The 19938-nt window shown below is 41.2% G+C and overlaps 2 protein-coding genes across 8 annotated transcripts in view; one reads left to right on the forward strand and one right to left on the reverse strand.

The window, feature by feature from the left end:
• GABRD (gamma-aminobutyric acid type A receptor subunit delta) overlaps window positions 1–13705 on the reverse strand; it is an 85277-nt gene extending 71572 nt beyond the window's left edge. For 2 of the 3 annotated variants that reach the window (XM_051637266.1, XM_051637265.1), the window contains exons 1-3: window positions 13360–13701; window positions 12959–13047; window positions 11726–11764 (exon numbers count right to left, since the gene is read on the reverse strand). In XM_051637266.1, the coding sequence (XP_051493226.1) occupies window positions 11726–11764; window positions 12959–13047; window positions 13360–13392 (161 nt within the window). In that variant the 5' untranslated portion in view covers window positions 13393–13701. Of the gene's footprint in view, window positions 1–11725; window positions 11765–12958; window positions 13048–13359 lie in introns of all 3 variants that reach the window. The other variant, XM_051637269.1, reaches the window with a different exon arrangement.
• A 140-nt stretch (window positions 13706–13845) lies between these two features.
• The window catches only part of GNB1 (G protein subunit beta 1), a 37415-nt gene continuing 31322 nt past the window's right edge, over window positions 13846–19938 (forward strand). For 2 of the 5 annotated variants that reach the window (XM_051637271.1, XM_051637270.1), the window contains exon 1: window positions 13847–14173. The gene's annotated coding sequence lies outside the window, so the exon portion shown is untranslated. Of the gene's footprint in view, window positions 14174–14724; window positions 14964–19938 lie in introns of those variants that run through there. The other 3 variants (XM_051637273.1, XM_051637274.1, XM_051637275.1) reach the window with 2 other exon arrangements.

Consider the following 19938-nt stretch of genomic DNA (forward strand, 5'->3'; position numbering starts at 1 on the left):
GGTTCAGCGTTGGACTTGGCAGTGTTGGGTTAACGGTTGGACTCGATCTTCCTAAGGGTCTTTCCCAAGCTAAATGATTCTATGGTTCTACAGCCTTCTGGTGAGCAAGGGGAACACCTTGTGCCTGTAGAACTTGTCCCTCCGTGTCCCGGCTGAGCTCCCTGCTCCCAGCAGGTGGCGCCCGTCAGCCGAACTGACCCCGCCGGGGTTCAGACACGGGCCTGAAGTCAATTAACACACCAAGTCAATTAAATATTGTGGGAACATTATTTAGAGGGGAAAAAAAACCCCAAACGTTACATACTTTTATTCCGTACTTTAAAATCACAGATCTTGAGTAGACCTTTTTTACTTTAACAACAGGTCCCCCATGCCTGCTGTAAAACACTGAAATTAAGCTGATTCGGGTCATATGGGAAGTAAAAAAGGGTATCTTGTCATTTTCACTGTCATATTCCAGAAAAAAATCTGTGGGGCAGAGCTATCCTTTAATCAAGACAGATCCTGGAGTGTGACAGACTCCAGCTCTACCACAGACATCCTGGGCATCTATACACCTACCACTATCAGTGTCTTTGCCTCTATTTTCTATTGGCAAACAACTACAAGATGCCAGAGGTTGGAAGAGACCTTTGGACATCATCTAGTCCAACCCTCCTGCTCACTAGGGGGTCAACTAGAGCTGCTTGCTCAGGGACCTTTGAATTTTTCAAGGATGGAGATGTTAATGCTTCCCTGAGCAACTTTTCCCAGTGTCTGACCACCCTTAAAGTGATTTCTTTAAACTCCACTCAAACATTCCTGTATTTCAGGTTGTTCTTACTGCTTCTCACCCTGCCAGTTGGTGCCTGTTGATAAAAGTCTGTCTCTGCCTTCCTTATGCCTTCCCATCAGGTATATAAATACATTTATAAGATCTATCCTGAACCATCTCTTCTTGAGGCCAAAGAATCCCAGTTTGCTTGTCCTCTCCTCATGTCAGATGCTTCAAACCCTTAATCATCAAAACATTTAATTTCATTTTTTGTCCAACTTGTCTAAATCGTTCAGGAATTTCACCTGAATTCAAGTGTGATATTTAGTATATTTCTACTGAATGTGGGCCTAGAATGAGCAGTTGCATAAAGCAGGCCGTGGGAAATACCACGTGAGCTGGACACCTAATCACTCTGCCTGCCTGTGCTGTGCTGGCAGGCTGCAGGCTTTGTTGGTGCTACCTGTGCAGTGTTTTTCATCGCAGTGCTTGGCCTGACATTGCATCATCTCATGCAGGGAGAGCTGAGCACAAGTTTGTGATTACAGCGGTCAGCTCAGTGTGCTGCTGATTTGTGTCCTAATAGTAAGAAAACTGGCAAGATGAAATCAGACAAAGAGCAGAGGAGGGAGAGGAGAGGCATCTACACAACTGTTTAATCAGAAATCGATAAGCTTCTTGAAAGCAGGAGAAATAAACGCAATCTTCCTGCTGCTTTCCATGGTGCTTTTGGGTGGAAGATGCTAATATATAAATACCCCTCCTATGGGAGAGCTTGCTTTAGAAGTACAGGAAATTGCCTGGATTAAAAAAAGAACCTAAGGAATAATGCTTTTCCAGGCCAGAAAAGGAAGAGGTATTTCCTTTTTCTAGTTTATCTTCCTCTCACCAACCAGAAAAACACCTTTCAAAACCTACCTCTCTATTTCCTAACAAATCCCACTATTATAGGTAGAAAATTTATACCCTGGAATATCTAAGCTTTAATCAATGTGCCAAGATGCTGGGTAACACACATTAACACAATTAAACAACAGGAAAAAATTGGGATAAGGATAACTTGAGCATCTGTGGGATAAGTTTGGTGACTTCTTCATCCATTTAGAATGATAAAACTGTAGGTGTACACATGCCTAATCAGTTGATTATTCTATTATGTACAGCCCTTCTTGTGTCTCACCTCCCGTTTGTCTGCTTAGACCTAGTCTTTCAAGACAGCCATTTGCTGCCAGTCTCTTTTGTATCTCAGTTTGTGCAGGCACATCCCCATCTACCCATGATTAATCCAGATGCCCAAATTGGATGTTTCACAAGTGTGAAACAACGTTCTGAGAAATGAAACTGAAAAAAGAGAGAGCTTCTTATCAATCTGAAGATGGGGTGGAGGATGGAAGAGGCAATGGCTAGGTCCAAAAATTAGTCAGATTGTTCTTTATGAATTTACAGAAACACATGAATTCCTAATTCCAGGTGTGGATGCAGAATCCTGCATATCTGCTGTTCTAGTGATTAATGTCTTAAGCTGCTGCTACATTGTCTTGAATTCAGGGAAGGCTCCAGTGTAAAATTCTCTGACACAGGAAGTTCAGCTTCCTCTCCAGATTTCCTTCCTCCACCTCCTTATATGCAGAATAGCAGGAACATGTTTAAGCCCTGCCTGTGCCGAGTGAAAACCCCCAAGACCGCAAAGCATTTTGTGATGATACCCAAATACCTCCAGCTGAAGTGCTTGAGATGGGCAGCACAGAAGACAGTGGCTCTTAATGACCAGACTTAAGCCTCAAAATATCCCTAACTGTTTAATTGCATTTTGAAACTGCCCACTAAGCTGCACCTAGTCCCTAAAGCAAATATGATCAAAATGGGTAATAAAGGTGACTCTTACTGACATTCAATCCACATCCCATGGCGCACTAGGCAAAACTCTTCCTGATCACAGTGGGGAATTTAGCCACGTTCTAATTCTGCCACGATTGCAGAGCGAGAAAAAATATGGAAAACTAGGCCTGGATCAAGTTAATGCTTAAAGTATCACTAATAGGCTAATTTCATGTCCTAATTTTTTATCTAGGGTTTAGTGTCTTTTAAAAACAATTTGATTAGACTACAGACCAGTTAGTCCAGTTTTCCAGTTAGAGCCTCAAACCGAAATAGGTACAAAAATGTTAACTACATCATAACTGAATACTGGAAGGGCATGTTAAGTATGCCAGGAAAATGATGCTGTTTCAAGTGTGACACAATGCTGGAGTCTTCTGAGCTAGGTCTGTAGAAACTGACTTTAGTTTGTGGTATAGATGTATTTGTGCAAAGATCCTTGCTAGGATCAGAGAAGCAAGACAGCCATGGTCATGAAGCAGTGTGTACCAGGGCTACATTGAAATGTAGCAACACAGAGATGGTGGTGCTTTTGTTCTGGGATTTGCCTGTTGAGCTGCCACTGGGATCTGTGGCTATGCTACTAGTGCTTCAGTAGTCATTTCCTACAAGAATGCTCTCCTGGTATATTGAGCCTTGCACACTGTACTTGCAGAGCTCTATGAAGCGTAATTCATTGCAGCACCAACCATCTCCAGAACAGAACATGCTATAGGGGGAACAGAACAGTAGCAGCACCTGCTTGGGTACCTTTCACCAGCAGAGCCAGGACAGACACCTGTACAGCTGCAATATGAGCCGGGGAGAGAGGCCCAAACAGCTCATTGCTCATCATGATCCAGAACAAAGACTCGTCTGAGTAGTCAGCCTAGCAGGAGGACAGGCAGAGAGCTGCCACTCTTCTAGCACCCTTGGATTGAACCTAAGAGCTCTCCTCACTTCCCTGACTGTCAAACATGTAAGTACACAGGTCTGGTTCTAGTGTGGCACAGGCTGAGCAAGTACAGTGTTGAGAAGAAACAAAACAGCCCAGGCAGATGGAGCAGAGCACTGCCCTTGGACCAGATTTGACAGCTTTCTGATGAGACACGTGTTACTAACACACAGCTGAGCACCAGGCTGGCAGAAAGTCAACATCTGAAGGCACAGAAAAGGGAGTCACCACCATGCCAAAATGCAATTGCTTGCTTTGGCAAGCAGTGGGTGTTTAAAATCCACACCATATCACCTGCTTGTTCATAGAACAAAATAAAAAAGAATACAAAAAAAGTCACTGAGTTTCAGTCACATTCAGATGCTCAAAGTAAGAGAGAGTAATAAATAATATACAGCAGTACTGTCAGTAATGAATGCCAAAGGGTGATGCTCTATCTAGATGCAGATCTGCTGACTAGTGTTATTAGTAAACCACAAAGTGCTTTTAGCTTTTGACTTCACCATCAATTTTGGCTGTGGGAAGAGGTTTTGTTAAAAGTATTGAAACTATAATTCATTTTTATGTGTATTACATGGGTTATGAGGATTTAAACCCAAACATAGAACTATGGAGAGATGCAAAAATTGAAATTGACTAATCTGATCATAAAAATAAATGAAATGCAGAAATTCATGTTTTAAATAATGATAAGTATATTCACTTTGTATATTTCTAATGCTGTAAAGTGTTACTGACAGGAATTGCTTTCCAAGGTTTGTTTTTTCTCTAAGGTGTTATTTTTATATCCCTTACAAGCTAAATTACATGTAGGTACATTATAATGTAGCCCATAATCCACAGGACTAAAAAGTTAAGTAAAAGATAGAAACAGAGAGAAATGAAAGCATTTGATTACTAGTTTGAAACACTACATTCAAAGGAAACAAAACTTGTTTAAAGTACTATCCAGTAATCGAAGCTGCTCAAAATGCTGCAATAAGTTCACTTATTTTAAATTGTCACCATACTTCTTTTTTTTTTTTTTTAACTTAAGTGCTGAATAGCATACTGATATGTCAGCCTTCCATACTGCTGAGTCTTTTCTAGGATGTTCTAAAGCTTTCAGGAGTCACAGAAGTTAGTAGGGATTTTACTTTAAGGATCCATTACCTCAAGATAGGATGCACCAACAATTCTCTAGACTGTTCTGCTGCTGTTATATTACCAATGCAAATCCCTCCTGGTACCAGTGTGGTAGAAGTCACAGAAGATACAATGGTCTTTATGTTTTATTGGATTAGCATCATACACATCAGTAATATAACAGCATAACTCAACCTAAACACACATGGCTAATATAGCTCTGCTGCTGAGCTGCTGTAGGCAAGAAATTTGTCAGCATGTTGCTCACAGTATAATATAAACCCTGGTTTCCAGCTGTTATAGTTCTCAAGTAAAAATGTCTTTAATCTAGCATCAAAATGCAAGGTACAAGAATCACCTATGAACATAACGTTTTATCAGTTGTGAAACTAGTTTTTTTCAGTTAATTAAAAGTTAAAAGTTCTGGGGGAACTCGGTTTTCCTCCTAGTTTTTTGTGTTCATAGAGACCCATTACCATTGGGGAAAGTGAGTGGTTTATGTCACTTCATCTATTTTTTTTCATTGTGTTCCTTGACCCTTTAGAACTTACTGGTCTAAATCTGTTTGTGTTTTAAGGTTTATCAAAATATTTTCCATGAAAATTATTTCTTCAATAAATATTTTGGCTTGACTAAGCAAAAATATGCATGTAGAGGGGATTATTTTTTTTCCATTACGTGTCATTTTCTTTTTATAAAAACTCAGTTTTGCTTGCTGTTTGTTTACCAAAATGTTAATTATTTCTAATAGAGAAACTTCCTACTGGCTCAAACACACACAGATATTTCCATGTGCAAGTCTTGCAGAATGTGGGAGAAGGATCATAAGTTTTCTCATCCCATATCCCTGCCAATGAATTTTGAATCCTATTTCCAGAGCTGAGAAACAGAATTTAGTAACAGCAGCAACAATAGTTACAATTTCACCTCTTCCAATCCAAGAATCTTGAAGTACTTCAAAAGCATTACTGGATTAAGTTTTGCAATACCATTGAGTATTACTATGTCCATTCCCCATTGGTGCATATAAAGCAAAGGAGCGAAATAATTAATTCAAAATCAGCCTCCACAGCTAAGCCAAGAATAAAACTCAGAAGATTAGAGAGCCTCAGTCTGGAATTTCAAGCCCATCCTCTTGCAGTAGCCATAAGCCATTTCTTTTGTGCTATATGGGGAAACTATCAACAGGACTGTTCTGCAGGCAGGATAAACTGTAAATTGATTTATCTTTAAGCAAGATAACTAACTAAGAGAGCAAACCATGTATCGATATCCCTGCAGGGAGCTGAAGGGTTATAAAGACAGTGGAAGCACAGATAGGAAGAAAACTGAAGTTAAAGTAAGTAAGATTCATAAACAATAGTGGGCATCAAGGAGATGCTAGGATACAGTACTTGAAATGCACACATGGAAAGGTCTATTTTGTATATAAAAGCAACATTGCCTAGTTCTTATTTCCAGGGTTGTCAATGGGAGTTATATCCCTAAGAAATGTAATCAGCACCTAAAAAAGAAATGGACATTTTATGGATTTCAACACAGAATTTTGTATTGAGCCAATTTCTGGATATTGAGAAAAAGAGGGAATGAAGTAAAGTCAAGTTACTGCTTTATAATTCTTAAAATAAATGTATAAGAAACTATGCATGTTCCTTTTTATCTAGTGCTGAGCAATGGAAGCTTCCCAGCTCATGGGAAGTAAGGCTGAAGTGTATGCTCACCTCTCTCTTCAGGATGGTATTTGCTTTTGTATTTTTTCTTACAGCCAGCTTAAGCATTCAAGCATCCACAGTGAAATTCTGGCTGTTAAGACAGGGGTAAAACTCCTCCTTATCACACATTCAAGTAACTTAACATCTCCTTTGAACTCTTGGAACAGTATTGCTCAGCCTCTGGAAATCAGGCTCTGCTAACTAGGCAACTGCCTCTGTCAGTTCTCTTGGGTAGTGCCTTGAGAGATGTTTGGCTTTACGTATGTTTTGTTTTGTTGCTTGGAAACATGCATTTTATAAGTTTTTTTCTAACAGGTATCACAAGAAAGGGCTTTGCAGAATCGGGATCTTTGCAGACAAGTGCTTTGAGATTTGGGATGTTTACTGTAACAGAATCCCAGAGGTCACAAGAAAGTTCTCTTTTTGTAATTTAGAGGAGCCACCCTACCCTCTTGTTCAAAGGACGTGAATTTTGAGAGATGCAGCAAAGGTATAAACTTCTTTCAAATTCTGTCCTTTCTAGCAGCAACTGAACAGTGAGGTAGACGGGGATCCTGAATGCTGCCATTTGGATCATTAGCTCAGTTTTTTGCAATTGAATTCTGTAAAGAAACCTCCTCGCTTCTGCTTCTCCCATGATCACCACTGTATTTGTTTCAGTCCCAGTACACTTTCCCAAATAAATGCTTATTTTTGAAGTACAGGATGTAACTATATTTGATTCTATTTATTTTATTCCCTATTGCAATTAAATGGAAGAATGTTATGTAGGAATCAGACACATAGCTAGGTAAGTAAATTATTTCTAGCATTTGAAAGTATTTCTCACAAGCAAACTTCACTGCAGGTTTGCATCTGACGTATAAAGTCTAGTAGCTAGGCTGAATTCTCAATGTGGATTCTATCTCAAGGGTACCAGTTGTTTTTCTCTTAGCTGGCCAACAAGGCAATAACCCCTTGAGAAAAAACCCTTTAAATGGGGGAAATATTTGGCTTTAACTCAATCAGCATTCATGCAACTGAGATGTTTCTTAAAAGATTACTTACTGAAAGGAAGACCTACAGGTGTGCAGTTGGCTGTGTGTGTGCATGTGTGTATTTATACATAGGTGTAAGCACACTGTAGAATATGATCTTTAAGGCTACTATAGCAATGTCTTTTGTTGCTATTATAGCTGCAGGGTAGGTGTCCATACAGGAAAACGTAATTCCAGTTACTCTCTTCGAAATACCTGCATGCTTACTCCTTCAGTTCCACCTCAGCTCTCAACAACTCATGCTCAGCACAGGATATGAAATTTTGGAGAAGATGTTCATGCCCTACTTTATATTCTCCCCTGCTCCTAGCAATGCTTGCTGTGTGTGATTCCAGCCACTGCAAAGCCAGCTATGTTTGTCCCACGCCCCTAAGGGATTTCATCATGCTGAAAAAATAACCATTGGCCCAGGTAGGGCAGCTTCTTTGCTGGGAGCATCAAACAAATTAAATCCAAGCTATGGCTTGCCAAGTTTAAAGGTACAGAAAAAAAAAAAAAAAAAAAGTAAAAAAAAAAAAGTGAATTAGTAACACACACGTCAATCTGAAGGAAAAACACAGCAACACCTTGTAGAACCCCCAGCACATGGAAGAAAGCTCTCATACAATTCTGATTGGGGGGGCAGAACCAACAACAGAACAAATAAACAAAACCACAACCAAAACTCTCTTCTCAAAATGGCTTCATATGAATAGAAATAAGAAGAGGAGAAAGTGGTTGGTAAGTGTATAAACAGGCTTTGACCAACCTTAAGATACTCATATGTTTCAAGGTTGGAATTTGAACATAAAGAAAAATTCAGACCAGAGCTTACTCCCAGGAGAAAAGTTGTTATTTTGTTGAACAACCACACATATAGATTACAAAATTACATATATGTATCTCCCTACAAGATTGTATCACAGTATAAAATTAGGGCACCGAAAGCAAGGGAAACCAGACTCAGGTTCAAGCAACCCTAACATTTCATCTCCCTTGGTTCCACAAACTGCTGGGTGGTGGCGGCTAAACAATTTCCCATCATTATACATCAGTCTCCTACATCTAAGACAAAAGCAGTGATATTTTTTGGCTCTCAAATGCTTCAAGGTATGCTAAACATATCAGTCAGAATGAGTTTAAAATAACTCTTTTGTTCCATAGTAATAGGCATACTGAAAGAAACTGTGATAATGCAGAATGTAACTAAGGAGACTGAGTTACTCCTGCTTTTTCCTCTGCCTGGCCTCACCAAGGATTTCTATTCAGTATGCTTTTATTAATTTCTTTAATGAACAATCTTGATAGTCTTGATACCTGGGTCCTTCCTCAGAAAGTAGCAGCAATGATTGTCACTCAATTGTTAGAGAACTGGAAATAGCAGCAGATTGGAACAGTTCTGAATCAGTTTTTTTAAATTAAAATAAGAAATTTTAAAAGAGCTCCTGATCCTCTGACTAGACTGAAGCATAGCTGAAATTGAAACATGTATAAGAGTCATTTACTTTTTCTGGAAAGACCAGAGAAAAGGGTTCTGCTTTGCTTTTGGGTCCAAATGGAGCCAGAACTTCAAACAATATCAAAATCCCACAAACATTTGCAGTTTTCATAGAATGCACACTACAGAAATCAAAGTATATAAAGACAGGCAACATGCTCTGGAATGAGAAATAGTGCTGGTGCGATTCTGGAATTTGAGGTGGTCCTTTGAGTTGTTATTTTGGGTAAGTCCATTAGGAGCACTCACCAGTCACAAATACAGAAGTAAGCAAACCATACTCATTATTTCTGTAGTATTTTTATACCATCTGAGGAGCTATGCAATTTTGACAAGTACCAATTTTCACCCTTTCTTTAGAAAACATAATTTACACTTGTTTGGTGACAGTTATTCTCCCAGAGTCCAGGGGCATCTTATGTCCAGAGGAACGATGCAGTAGGTTTACTCAGATAACAGTATGTTTATTTTGATTATAACAATGCAATAACAAAGCTATGTGTATGCAAAAATGAATTACTTCCTAATAAATTACAAAAAGACTGACAAAACATTCCATAAAACATTAATATAGTGTATTTCTAAGCAACGTGCAATGGCAATTGCAAATTAAACCCATACTCATTAATACATCAGGGACAGTTATATACTTCCTGCTCCTGTTGAACAAGAACACCTCTCAGGACTATTCAAAATCTGTTCTTTTTGCTTTTAAACAAGACTTCCTACTCCTACAGCCTAAGAAAAGCAGCAGTTGCCTTTTTAACTATTACACTAATAAAGATCTGACTTGGATGCCTCCAAAAAGTACTGCAGTCTGCATTGTGGCATCATTACATGACTAAATTTTGCTGTTTCTAAACAATGTGATATGGCTTTGAGAGGCAAACTGCCTTACGAGTGGATCAGCAAAGGGGAAGAACACACTAATTTTAAGGTGAAGTTTCCACAGCCTTCAAAGGACATCAGATGGCAGAGTTACTTGTCATACAAGCTACTGGACTTAAAATTTCACCTGTACCCTCCAGCTCTGTATTTCTAATTGCCTTACTATTAAAGATATAGCCACACATCTGACAGAAAATGTAGTTGGGATTCCTGAAGCAGTTAATTAACATAACCCGTCTAGTCTGCACATGCAATTAAAGGTTATTGTCTCTGAACAGAAGCTGTCTGAACAGGACACACATGGCTATCAGGGCCACTGACTTTCCCTGTGTGGCACCCTGCAGATGTGAGACAAACTTTTACAGGTCTGAAGACCATGACACACAAGTGAGAAGACCAGTAGGTAGGAAACTTCCCAGGACTTCCACTCTCTGGAAGTTCTTCCTTTCTCTTATACAGCACAAGACCTTTGCAGATTAGGGAAGAAAAATGCAGTTTTGGTTGTCAAGATCCCCAAGTCTGCTTTTCACAAATATTTCTTTTTTGCCTGTTGATGTCAGACACACACATAAGGGTGAAAGCAGAGCCTGGAGGCTGAAAGCTAGAAACGAACTTTTGATGTGTGTGCACTCATTAGGCAGACACCCTATTAATCAGGAGTTGGTAACAGCATAAAGCTATGCATGGTGTAGTTATTCCCCATTTGGAAAAATTTCACAGTCCTACTAAGACAGGCAATTTCATTACAAAGAACAACTTCTTTGCATTTCACAAAAGGCTCAAAACTGGTTTTTCACAGCCTCACCACCAGTGTGCTGTGGTGGTGCTGTAACACACAGGCTTTGAATGGCAGAGCAGCCTGCAGAAGCAGGTGTTCTAGTAGCATGCCAGGTAGGACAGATTCTGGCTGGTTTTGTCATCATGTTTGAAACAGCTGAAGAAACACACAGCTCATAAAACTGCCCAAAGATTCACCTAATTCAGTATGCACTCTGTAAAGGAGTTAATATCAGCTGATTGAGAAAAAGGGGCAAGAAATTTTGCAACTGAGAACTATGGAGCAACCTGCTTACAGGAGAGGTTTTCTTCAGATCTAAACCAAGCCTCAGGAGAAAAACTTCTATTTTTGCTTCAGCTGACCTAGTCCCACCATATGTGGAAGCCTCAGGTTGGAGAAGTTTCATTAATTGTGTGAAATGGAGAGTTACATTTCCCAACTATTTTGGGTATTTTAATTTACTACTTCAAAGCAGAATGATGAAAAAAACACATAAATATGTGGGTTTGTTAATTAGATATGGTGGATCTTCAGGTATTAGAATGTATTTTCAGCTAAATTTTTAGTTATAAATAGTATTTTTGTAACATGCAGAAACAGATAAACTCATGCATCAAATAAGCCCAAAGTGATTTGCACACTCTTCCACTGAATTCTACCACCTAGGACACTTTCTGTATGTATTTGTATGCACATACTAGAAAAAAAAAAAATTAAATAAATTTAAATAAAGATAATGCATACACAGTAGGACTGTAGGAGGACATCAGATTAAACACTGTATTGCACACAGTAATGTGTGATTCTTCTGAGAGATGTTAAATTGCAGTAAAACTGATCCAGTGAGATTTACAAAACAAAATTTAAAAACCCCACCCACCCCACCTGAAACAACCCTCCACCCAGTAAACAACCATTTCCAGTCTTCATAATCCCTCCCTCTTCATACTGGTAGCATAACTATGTGTCAATCAAAATTTTCACTGGAGAAGAATATACAATTAAGTCACTGGATCAGAAACAGGAACTACTGCAACAGTTGTATTTTTACAAAATAATAGATGTGGTGAAAGGATTAGTTATGTGTCTGTGTGGTTATACTCAGCATGTATAAACAGACTTGGCCAGACCAGTCTCCTTACCTAAATTCCATGGATTTCAAGAGATGGCAGACCTCAGACCTGTGGACAGAAATTCCATTTAGCTCTCATAAAACAGCAAGATGCATAAAAGTCAGAATGCAAGAAAACAGTAAGATTCCCAGGAAAGGATAAGAGTTTATTAATGTTTATTTTGCTAAAAAAAAAATAAGTTTAGGTATTATAATTGTCCCATTACTAAAACCACGTAAGAGAATGATAAGGAAGAAAAGCAGGAAGTATTTGTATGATAAAGCACATACAAGTATCTAATAAACTTGTGGTGTTTCCTAAATACTTACTTAATCAGGATTTTGCAGATAGGAATGCTAGATGAATTTCTAGCCCTCATCTCAAGAACATGGACATACATCCCAACTTGTTTCCATAAGGTTCCACAGATTTAATGCGGTAATTCTTGTCCATGAGGCACATGCATGCATGTTTCTTTTAGGGGTGGAAGAGAAATTATTTTCCCATTGTTACTGAACAGATAGGAACAATTTGGGACTATAATTCAAAAATCATTTATTCCAATTCCAGTAAATATCTTGTTTTGGTTTTGGTAAATCTGAGGATGAAGAATTAAAAGCTTTAGCACAGCATCCAGGTTATTTAAAAACAAACATTTGATTATTATAAAACAAAGGCTTAACCACACTAGAATCTAACAGTTTTCCATAACAGAAAACCTGAATAATTGCCAACCCACTTTCCTAGAGTTTAATTGGCAAACCTCTTCTTTCTCTTACTAATTGCAGGTAACCAAGCCTGTCTTCCCAGAAAGCATGATGGCAAGTAACAGTTTGGTTTAAATGCTGGAGAAGCCAGCAACTACTAGAGGGGAGTTTGCAAGAAGCTTATTGTTCTCTTTAACCTGTTGTGTTTTTTTGTTGTGTTTTTTTTTGTGTGTTTTGTTTTGTTTTGGTTTTGGTTTTTTTTTTTGGGGGGGGGGGGGGTTTGTTTGTTTTTTTGTTTTGGGGTTTTGTTCTTTTCTGGGTTTTTTTGTGGGGTTTGTTTGGTTTTTTTTCCTCAAATTTTATTACATCTTTCTGGATAGGTTTTTAATTCAAAATTTGCTATAATGTCGTGGGGTTTTTTTTTTTACCTTTTATTGCAAACCGACTTGGGTAGTAAGATAATATCACTTCTTAATGAAGTACATGTAGGTGGAGAAAACCAGATTTAGACCTGTTGATAGAAAAAAAAGTGATGTGATACTGTATGTGTACTTACTTTCCATGATTAAGTGATAACGTTTTAGTGTGTGTAAAATGACTCCATCTTGGTGACATCTGTCCTGCCTGGCTTACATGAGGCCCGATCTGTAAAACAGAAATTGTATTTTTTGTAACGTTTCCTAATTTTTTTTGTTACTTGCCCTTTTCTGCAATGCCTTCCAGAGAGAAGATGGAGGCTCCTCCTGTGAGGAGAGGATGAAAAGAAGGCTCTGGAAACTACAAGTACCCTCATAAGCAACATCAGGAAAAGAAGTTGTGACTGGAGTGTCACTTGTTGGCAAGTTCCTGAGGTAAAGATGGTCATACAAAGGTATTTACTGCCTGCTGGGCCACGTTTTAAGGTCTCTGGGCCTCACCCCGTCCCTTACTCCTTTTTCTACAGCCTGGAGTCCTTACATTCAAGATCGCTTTACTCTGCTGAAGGGGCATCTTCTCCTCCTCTGGGCCCTGCTCCCTCTGGGCGCTTCTCTACTGAGACAACGCCGCCCGTGGGGCTCTGCGCTCCCTTTTGTTCACGCCAGGCTCTCACAGACGTGTTTCTCGGCCTGCTCGGGCGCGGCGGGGCGGAAACGAAACCCTTCCCCTTGCCCGCCCGCCCGCGGCCTTTGTTGGCGCGTCGGGGGGAGGCAGCGCCGGCGCTCGGGGCCGCACGGCGCGGGGCTGGGCGGGCGGCGGGGGCAGCAGGAGGGGCCGGGGCCGCCGCGCCCGCCCGGCCCGTTCCCGCCGCCCGGACGGACCGAGGGCCCGGCGGGGCGGTGCCCGCCCGCGCGCGGGAAGCGGCGGCCCCGGGGCCTGCGCGGGCCGGGGCGCGGGGCGGGGCCGCGGGGCGGGGGCCGGGCCGAGCCGAGCCGGGGTTTCCCGGCCGGGCAGCACGGGCGGGGCGGAGGTTAAACCGCGCCCAGGCTCTCGCTTCCCCGATGGCTGCGGGGAGCTGAGCGGGCACCCGGCGTGCGAGGAGGAGTCGAGACCCAGCGACATCCCCTTCCCCCCCCCCCCAAGCTCCTCTTCCCTCCCTCCCCCGGCGCTCTCGCCTTTCCGACTCGGCTCCCCGGGACCAGCCGGGCAGAGCGCGGGAGGCTCCACTCCTCCTCCGCCCCCTCCTCCTTCTCCTCCGCCCCCCTTCCCCTCCCCAGGCCGGCGGGACGCGGAGCAGGAGCCGCGGGCGACGGAAGGTACCGGCCCGGTTCATGAGCAGCGGCCGGCAGGGCAGGTAACCGTCCGAGGGGACGGGGGGAAAGAGGCCGGCGGGGCCGGGGAGGGTCCTCACAGAAAGCTCCGCGCTTTCCCGCCGCCGGCCGAGCCCCCAGCCCCACCCTGAGGCCATCTTCCCGGCCTCCCTCCCCCCAACCCCCCATATCCCCGGTTCCTTCTTCCTCTGCGCGGCTGCGCCCCGTCCCCGCTCCCCTCCCCCGCTCTTCCTCCTGCCTGTCGCACTTCTCCTTTCCCTTCGGCCTCCCCTTCCGCCGCTCCCCTGCTCCTCGCCTCGCCTGGGCACCGGGCTGGGCCCCCCGCCCCGGGTGCCGGGCCCTCCCCTCCTCTGTTCTTCCCCCGCCTCGCCCAGCCCGCTCCTCGCGGCCCCCGCTGGAGAGAAGGGCGGCTCAGGGTTTGTCCCCCTCTTCCCGTGGCGGGGTTGGAAATAGCCCCCTCCCCCGCGCTCCCCCCCGCTCCCCCTAAAAAAGAAGTGTGTTTGTAGCTGGAGGAGGAGAAAAAAGGTGGGGGTGGGTCTGATTCTCTCCTGAAGGCTTCCAGGAGGAAAGGGAGGAGACCTTGGATCTTGCGGGGTTCCATTTTTAATGATAATTACGCGGTGGTGGTCTCTGTTGGGCGGTTTGGGGGTGCTTTCTGTGTACGCGTTAAGATACAAAAGGCGAGTTTCCCCCAGCGATCCAGCCGGCAGAGGGAACATTTGGAGAGAGATCCAAGAAAAAAAAAAAAGCTATGGTGTGGCTGCTGTAATGGTGGAAAACTGATTAAGAGGAGACGGGGGTGAGACAAACAGGGTAAGACTGCTTCCAGCAGCCCCCAGCCCAGGGAAGGGCTCGCAGATTGGGTTCAGGCTGTGTTCTGGGGGAGGGAGGGGTGGAGAAGGTTTTCTGATCTTCCAAATGAGAACCGGGGATGGATTTAGACCGCGTATTATTTGTTGTTCCCCCATGTATTACGGTGCTGCATATTTTTGTGTGCCCGTAGCAGCAATCATGAAGATCATGGAGGGTGTTTGCTACAATAGAAAAAGGGAGTGTTCTCCTCGGAAACGTTATTAAAAATATTATATCGATTCCCAGTTTGTTACTGAAAGGCTTTCAGTATTTTATTTTATTTTCATCCATGCAAGGGATATTTAAGATGTAAGGATTTTAATCCTACAGCTTTGTAGGAAATGAAGAGGTGTAAAGTCTTGCATGTAAATATAAAAGATCAGACGTTTTATTAAAAAAAAACAAAACAACAAGCAAACAACAAATCTTGCCCAGAAGAAAATCAGAATGATGTAGAGGTTTTTGTAAGATGTCAATTTATCATTCGTGAAGATGAACTGAAATTTTAGCTAGTGTGATATTTCATTATTCTCCAACCAAGTCACGGTTGGGATTCGTTATTTGAAGGAAGGCAGCCTCGCCAGGATGCTGCCTGCCACGTTCTTATGTATTGTCTCCGTGGCAGAAAATAGCGAAGGACTGTAAATGTAAGGCTTAAGTGATTATTGAAACAGCTTTTGAGAATAGTTGGCTCGACTTGGAGAGGTGATTTAAGACTGAAAAATCACACGTTTTGTTGCTGTAAAGCATCCGCACCTAATTGTGAGAGATTTAGCCCGTATTTGAAGCCGATCTGCTGCACACCGAGGATGGGAATCAATAGCTAATGCTGTCGATGTGTATGTGAAAGGCATTTGAGAAAACGAAGACATTAAGATCGACATTTCTTCTAAATGCGGTCTGTCCGAGTTAATTTTTTATTTATTTTTTTTCCCCCCCGTGTGTGCTTTAGGAGAGGAGAAGGAGAAGGGGGTGATAATAGTGTAGTTGTTTTGGTGGCTGCAATTAGGCAGGGTGTGTGTTTGATTTTCTTTTTGCTGTGAATGAATGGATCTCTCTGTGCCTGGGCCCAGTAGCTGCAACAAGATGGCGTTTGCAGCAAGGCAGCTCTCATTTTTCAACTCCTCCTCACCACAGCTTCGCCAAACTAGATCTTATTTCGTAATTGTCTTTTAGATTTACTTTCTCCTTAATTTCTTCTTTTTTCCTTTTCCTTCTTTTTTTTTTTTTTTTTTTTGGGGGGGGGGTGGGGGGGAGGAGGGTTGGGGGTAGGAGGAGCATTTGGAAGATTGTTTCAAGAAATCTGTGTGTGTGGGAGGGGGGTTTCTTGATTTTTGTGAGCTTCTCCAGATAGGAACTGGGTGGGAGGAGTAAATAGTTTTATTGAAATGTTCACATAGGCTCTTACTGGATAAAAGGGTGACATGATTTTCTTTTTTACCTTGCCGTGCTTGCTTAATACCATCAAAGTGTTCTTGGCTTTTATTAAGCCTGTTGCTGAAAAAAGAGTATTTTAAACCTCGAGCCCAGGTACACAAAGCCTGCTGGGGCCGAGTGCTGCTGCTCCTTTCTCTGCTAGCCAGGTAATCCTCAGCCCCCACGCAGGCGGTTGTCTTTCTGTGACACAAAAGGCTCTCCCATCTCCTCCAGAACACTTAACAATTTGTGGAGGCTTTTAAAACTGCTTTGGACCCGAGATTATTGTCATACTCTAGGTAACTGTTCTTCTTAGAGGAAAGAATAAGAGAGGACATTTGGGGGATATTAAAACAGTTCTCTGTCTGAAGTGTTGCATTTTAAAATGACAGCACAATTTTCTAAAGCCTTTTATGTGTAGTTTTGAGTATCTTTTAAATAAAATGGACTTTCAGTTTGTGACTTTTATGATGTTTCATTGTAGTGCCAAGCTTCTTAACTTTGATAGCCTAAATAAAATTACTTGGTTAATGTTTGATATACTGAACTCAAGCTTGAAATAATATGCTACCCAGTAAGAAGAAAAGCTTGTTATGTCTCCTGTATTCAAATGACCTCCAGACCTTTGGTAATATCAACCTTTTTAGTACTGTTTATCTATGACTTAATGTATAATCAGTTGTTTGTTAGTTTGCTGTAGTAGTCCAGCTGTAGTTCATACAGCAGGAAGCCAGGAAGCAGAATAGCTCATGGATGTTTTGTTTTGTGTTTTTCTGGAGTTTTTTAAAGCAAAGAAAAACAATCTCTCTGAAATTACCTGAATGCATTTTGCTTCTCTGGTGCATCAAGAAATTTTTTTTTTTATCAAGAGTACTTGCCCAATAAACGGTTAGTTTCATTTAATGGTACTTCTAATGTGATATTGAACTTGAAAGTATTTAGTCTACTTTTTTTGGTACTGCTTCTTTGGCCTTTCAGTACAGGATCAGAAGGCAGCAGGGTGAAGTGGGATTCTGTATTGGGTAAGATAAATTGCATTTATCCTTGTTAAGTCCTTGCAGCTGCTGGGTCAGTATGTAGCAAGCATTCTACCATGAAGTCTTTGACAACATGTGAAGTTAGAATTCCACAGTAAATCCTAGCAAAACAGTTTTTAAATTTAGACTTCATGAGAATTCCTCTTCTGTAAGTAACCAATAAACTTGTATAATTACGAAGCGTGTAGAATTTTTGTGTAGTGTTATTCTTAGTGTCATCCAAGAATAAACACTCTACAGCTATTGATTTTAAGACTAGAACAATCTAATATACTTAGAAAATATTTCAATTAATGTAATTACTTTAAAGATCCTTTAATGATAGAAATATATAACTTTTGTGTTTGTAGGATGCCTTTTCCTGAAGTTAAGCAAGATGATGATGGCTGCAGTGTGTAATAACTTCCTGGTGCCTTGGAGGCTTCAATTTGCTCATGTGGAAAACAGTTTCTTCTTAAATAGTTACTTAGTTATGATTTCTCAATCGGTGTAAAACAAGATGCCAGTTCACATGGAGCTTGTGTTGCTCTTGCAGATGCTTGTGATGCCTGTTACTGTAGTTAGGAATGTTAAGGAAGTGCTACTTTTAGTTAGTTTTGTCCTTATTGACATTAAAAATTGGAGTTGCTTGCATTCTGCGAAACCAGCAGTAGATTTGCCTCTAGATATGTCAGGCTCAGCTCATGTTTTAGTCAGTGAATTGGATTAAATTCTTACTGTCCATGGATTTTGGCTCTCAGCATTAGTGGATTGGTAATTGATATTCTCAATTTTAATATCCAGTTTTAGCCATATGGCACACCGTATTGTTTCAGGAATTGCATCTAGTGCTAGTTTGTTACTAGCAAGTGGAAATAGGAAATCATGCATTCGACTGGTTGAATTATGCTTGGGTGAGCTGTCTTTGGACTCTCCTCTGCCTATTCTCATGCCAGTGTTTTGGGTATATTTTTTTCGCTGTGTTTTACTGGTTATGTTGGGGAAAAATCCATAACCTTGAAAGCAACTGGCTTGTGTTAATGAAATGTTTCTTAACCATGTGATTGAAGAGGGAGTCTCTTGATTGCTTGAAGTGCAGTCTCAAAATGAAAAGAATACATATTCCACTCAAAATGTTTTTTTTTCTCCCCACTGATAATGTTGGAATTAGTATTAGCCAAGGTCGTGATAAAAAACAAAAATACCCCCAAGCCCCCTGTGTTTCTATTTAACATATTATCTCAATTTATTATTTCTTCACAGGGTGTCTAGTATGCTGGGGGGTTTGTGTGCATGGATTTGTTTTTCACCAAACAGAAATGTATGCGGAATCCATAGATACTTGAGCCAACTGGTAGTTCAGCAGAGCATTAAGAGGTTTTTTAAAAGCTTTGAGCTGGCTATGAACAGCACCTTTACTTGAGATGCCAAAATAATCAATGTAAATTGCTGTGGAAGGCTTCATTGTAGAAAAATATGGACACTCCAGAATAGATTTTGAAGCAGAATACTGTATTTTTATTAAAACGGTAGAAGAATTCTAAGTAGTGAGACAGGAGAGGGTTAGCCTTTGAATAAAAATATGCATTTAGAAGTATTTTTGGGAACATAAAGATCAGATGTTCTTGGCCTTTTTTTAATCGCTGACCTTCTGAAATGTGTTCCTTACAATTAATATCTTGTAAGGCTCTATTCATTTGCATTAAATGCTTGTGCCCATTGCATTTATTAGAGTGGTGTAGAATGTGTTACGTTTCGTTAGACTCTTCAAATATAATTAAATATTTCTGCTTCTCTGGAAGACTGGTTGGAGCCTCGAGTGTACTAGGCACAGAAGGTAATGTTTGCCTTGCCCAACGTATTCTTGGACATCTAGGAATCTTTCTTGAACCCAGCCAGAGGGTTGTGACATGACAATTCCTGCATGCCATGTGAAAACAGCTACAATACTGTCTTGCTGTGCACATCTTACACTCAGTGTTACTGGGGGTGCTGTAATTAGATGCTTACATGATAATTTGTATGTGTAAGCAAAACCCACATTTTTTGGGATGTTACAGAATTGCAATTTGTAGGAAGTCCTGGAAATTGCAGCTTTAAATTCTGTCAGGGATTTTCAGCACTGGCCTTAACACTCAGTTATTTGGCTCCCAACATTTCAAAGTGGCAGAAAATCATGTTACAGTACAATGATGTTACATATGAAATGGTGCACGTTGACCTGTCTGACATTTTAATTCACTGGGTGATGACAGGGCACAGGAATAAGTGCAACACAGCACATACTTCAGTGGTTTGGAAGTTGCCAGTCTTTTTGAAATCCAGTAATAAGAACCGTGGCAAGTTTAAAACAGGGATGCTTTAGAAGAAGTTGCAGATGCTCAGAAGACCTGGCTTTGGATTAATGAGCAGGTTGCCTTTCGTCACCTCTTCTGTGGTAATTATCCAAGCCTGCAGTCTTAAGATATATGCAAGGTTATTCAAATCACTGTGGTCCTTTTTCT

The sequence above is a fragment of the Apus apus genome, chromosome 20 (genome assembly GCF_020740795.1).
Source record: "Apus apus isolate bApuApu2 chromosome 20, bApuApu2.pri.cur, whole genome shotgun sequence".
In the NCBI taxonomy this organism is placed as follows: Eukaryota; Metazoa; Chordata; class Aves; order Apodiformes; family Apodidae; genus Apus; species Apus apus.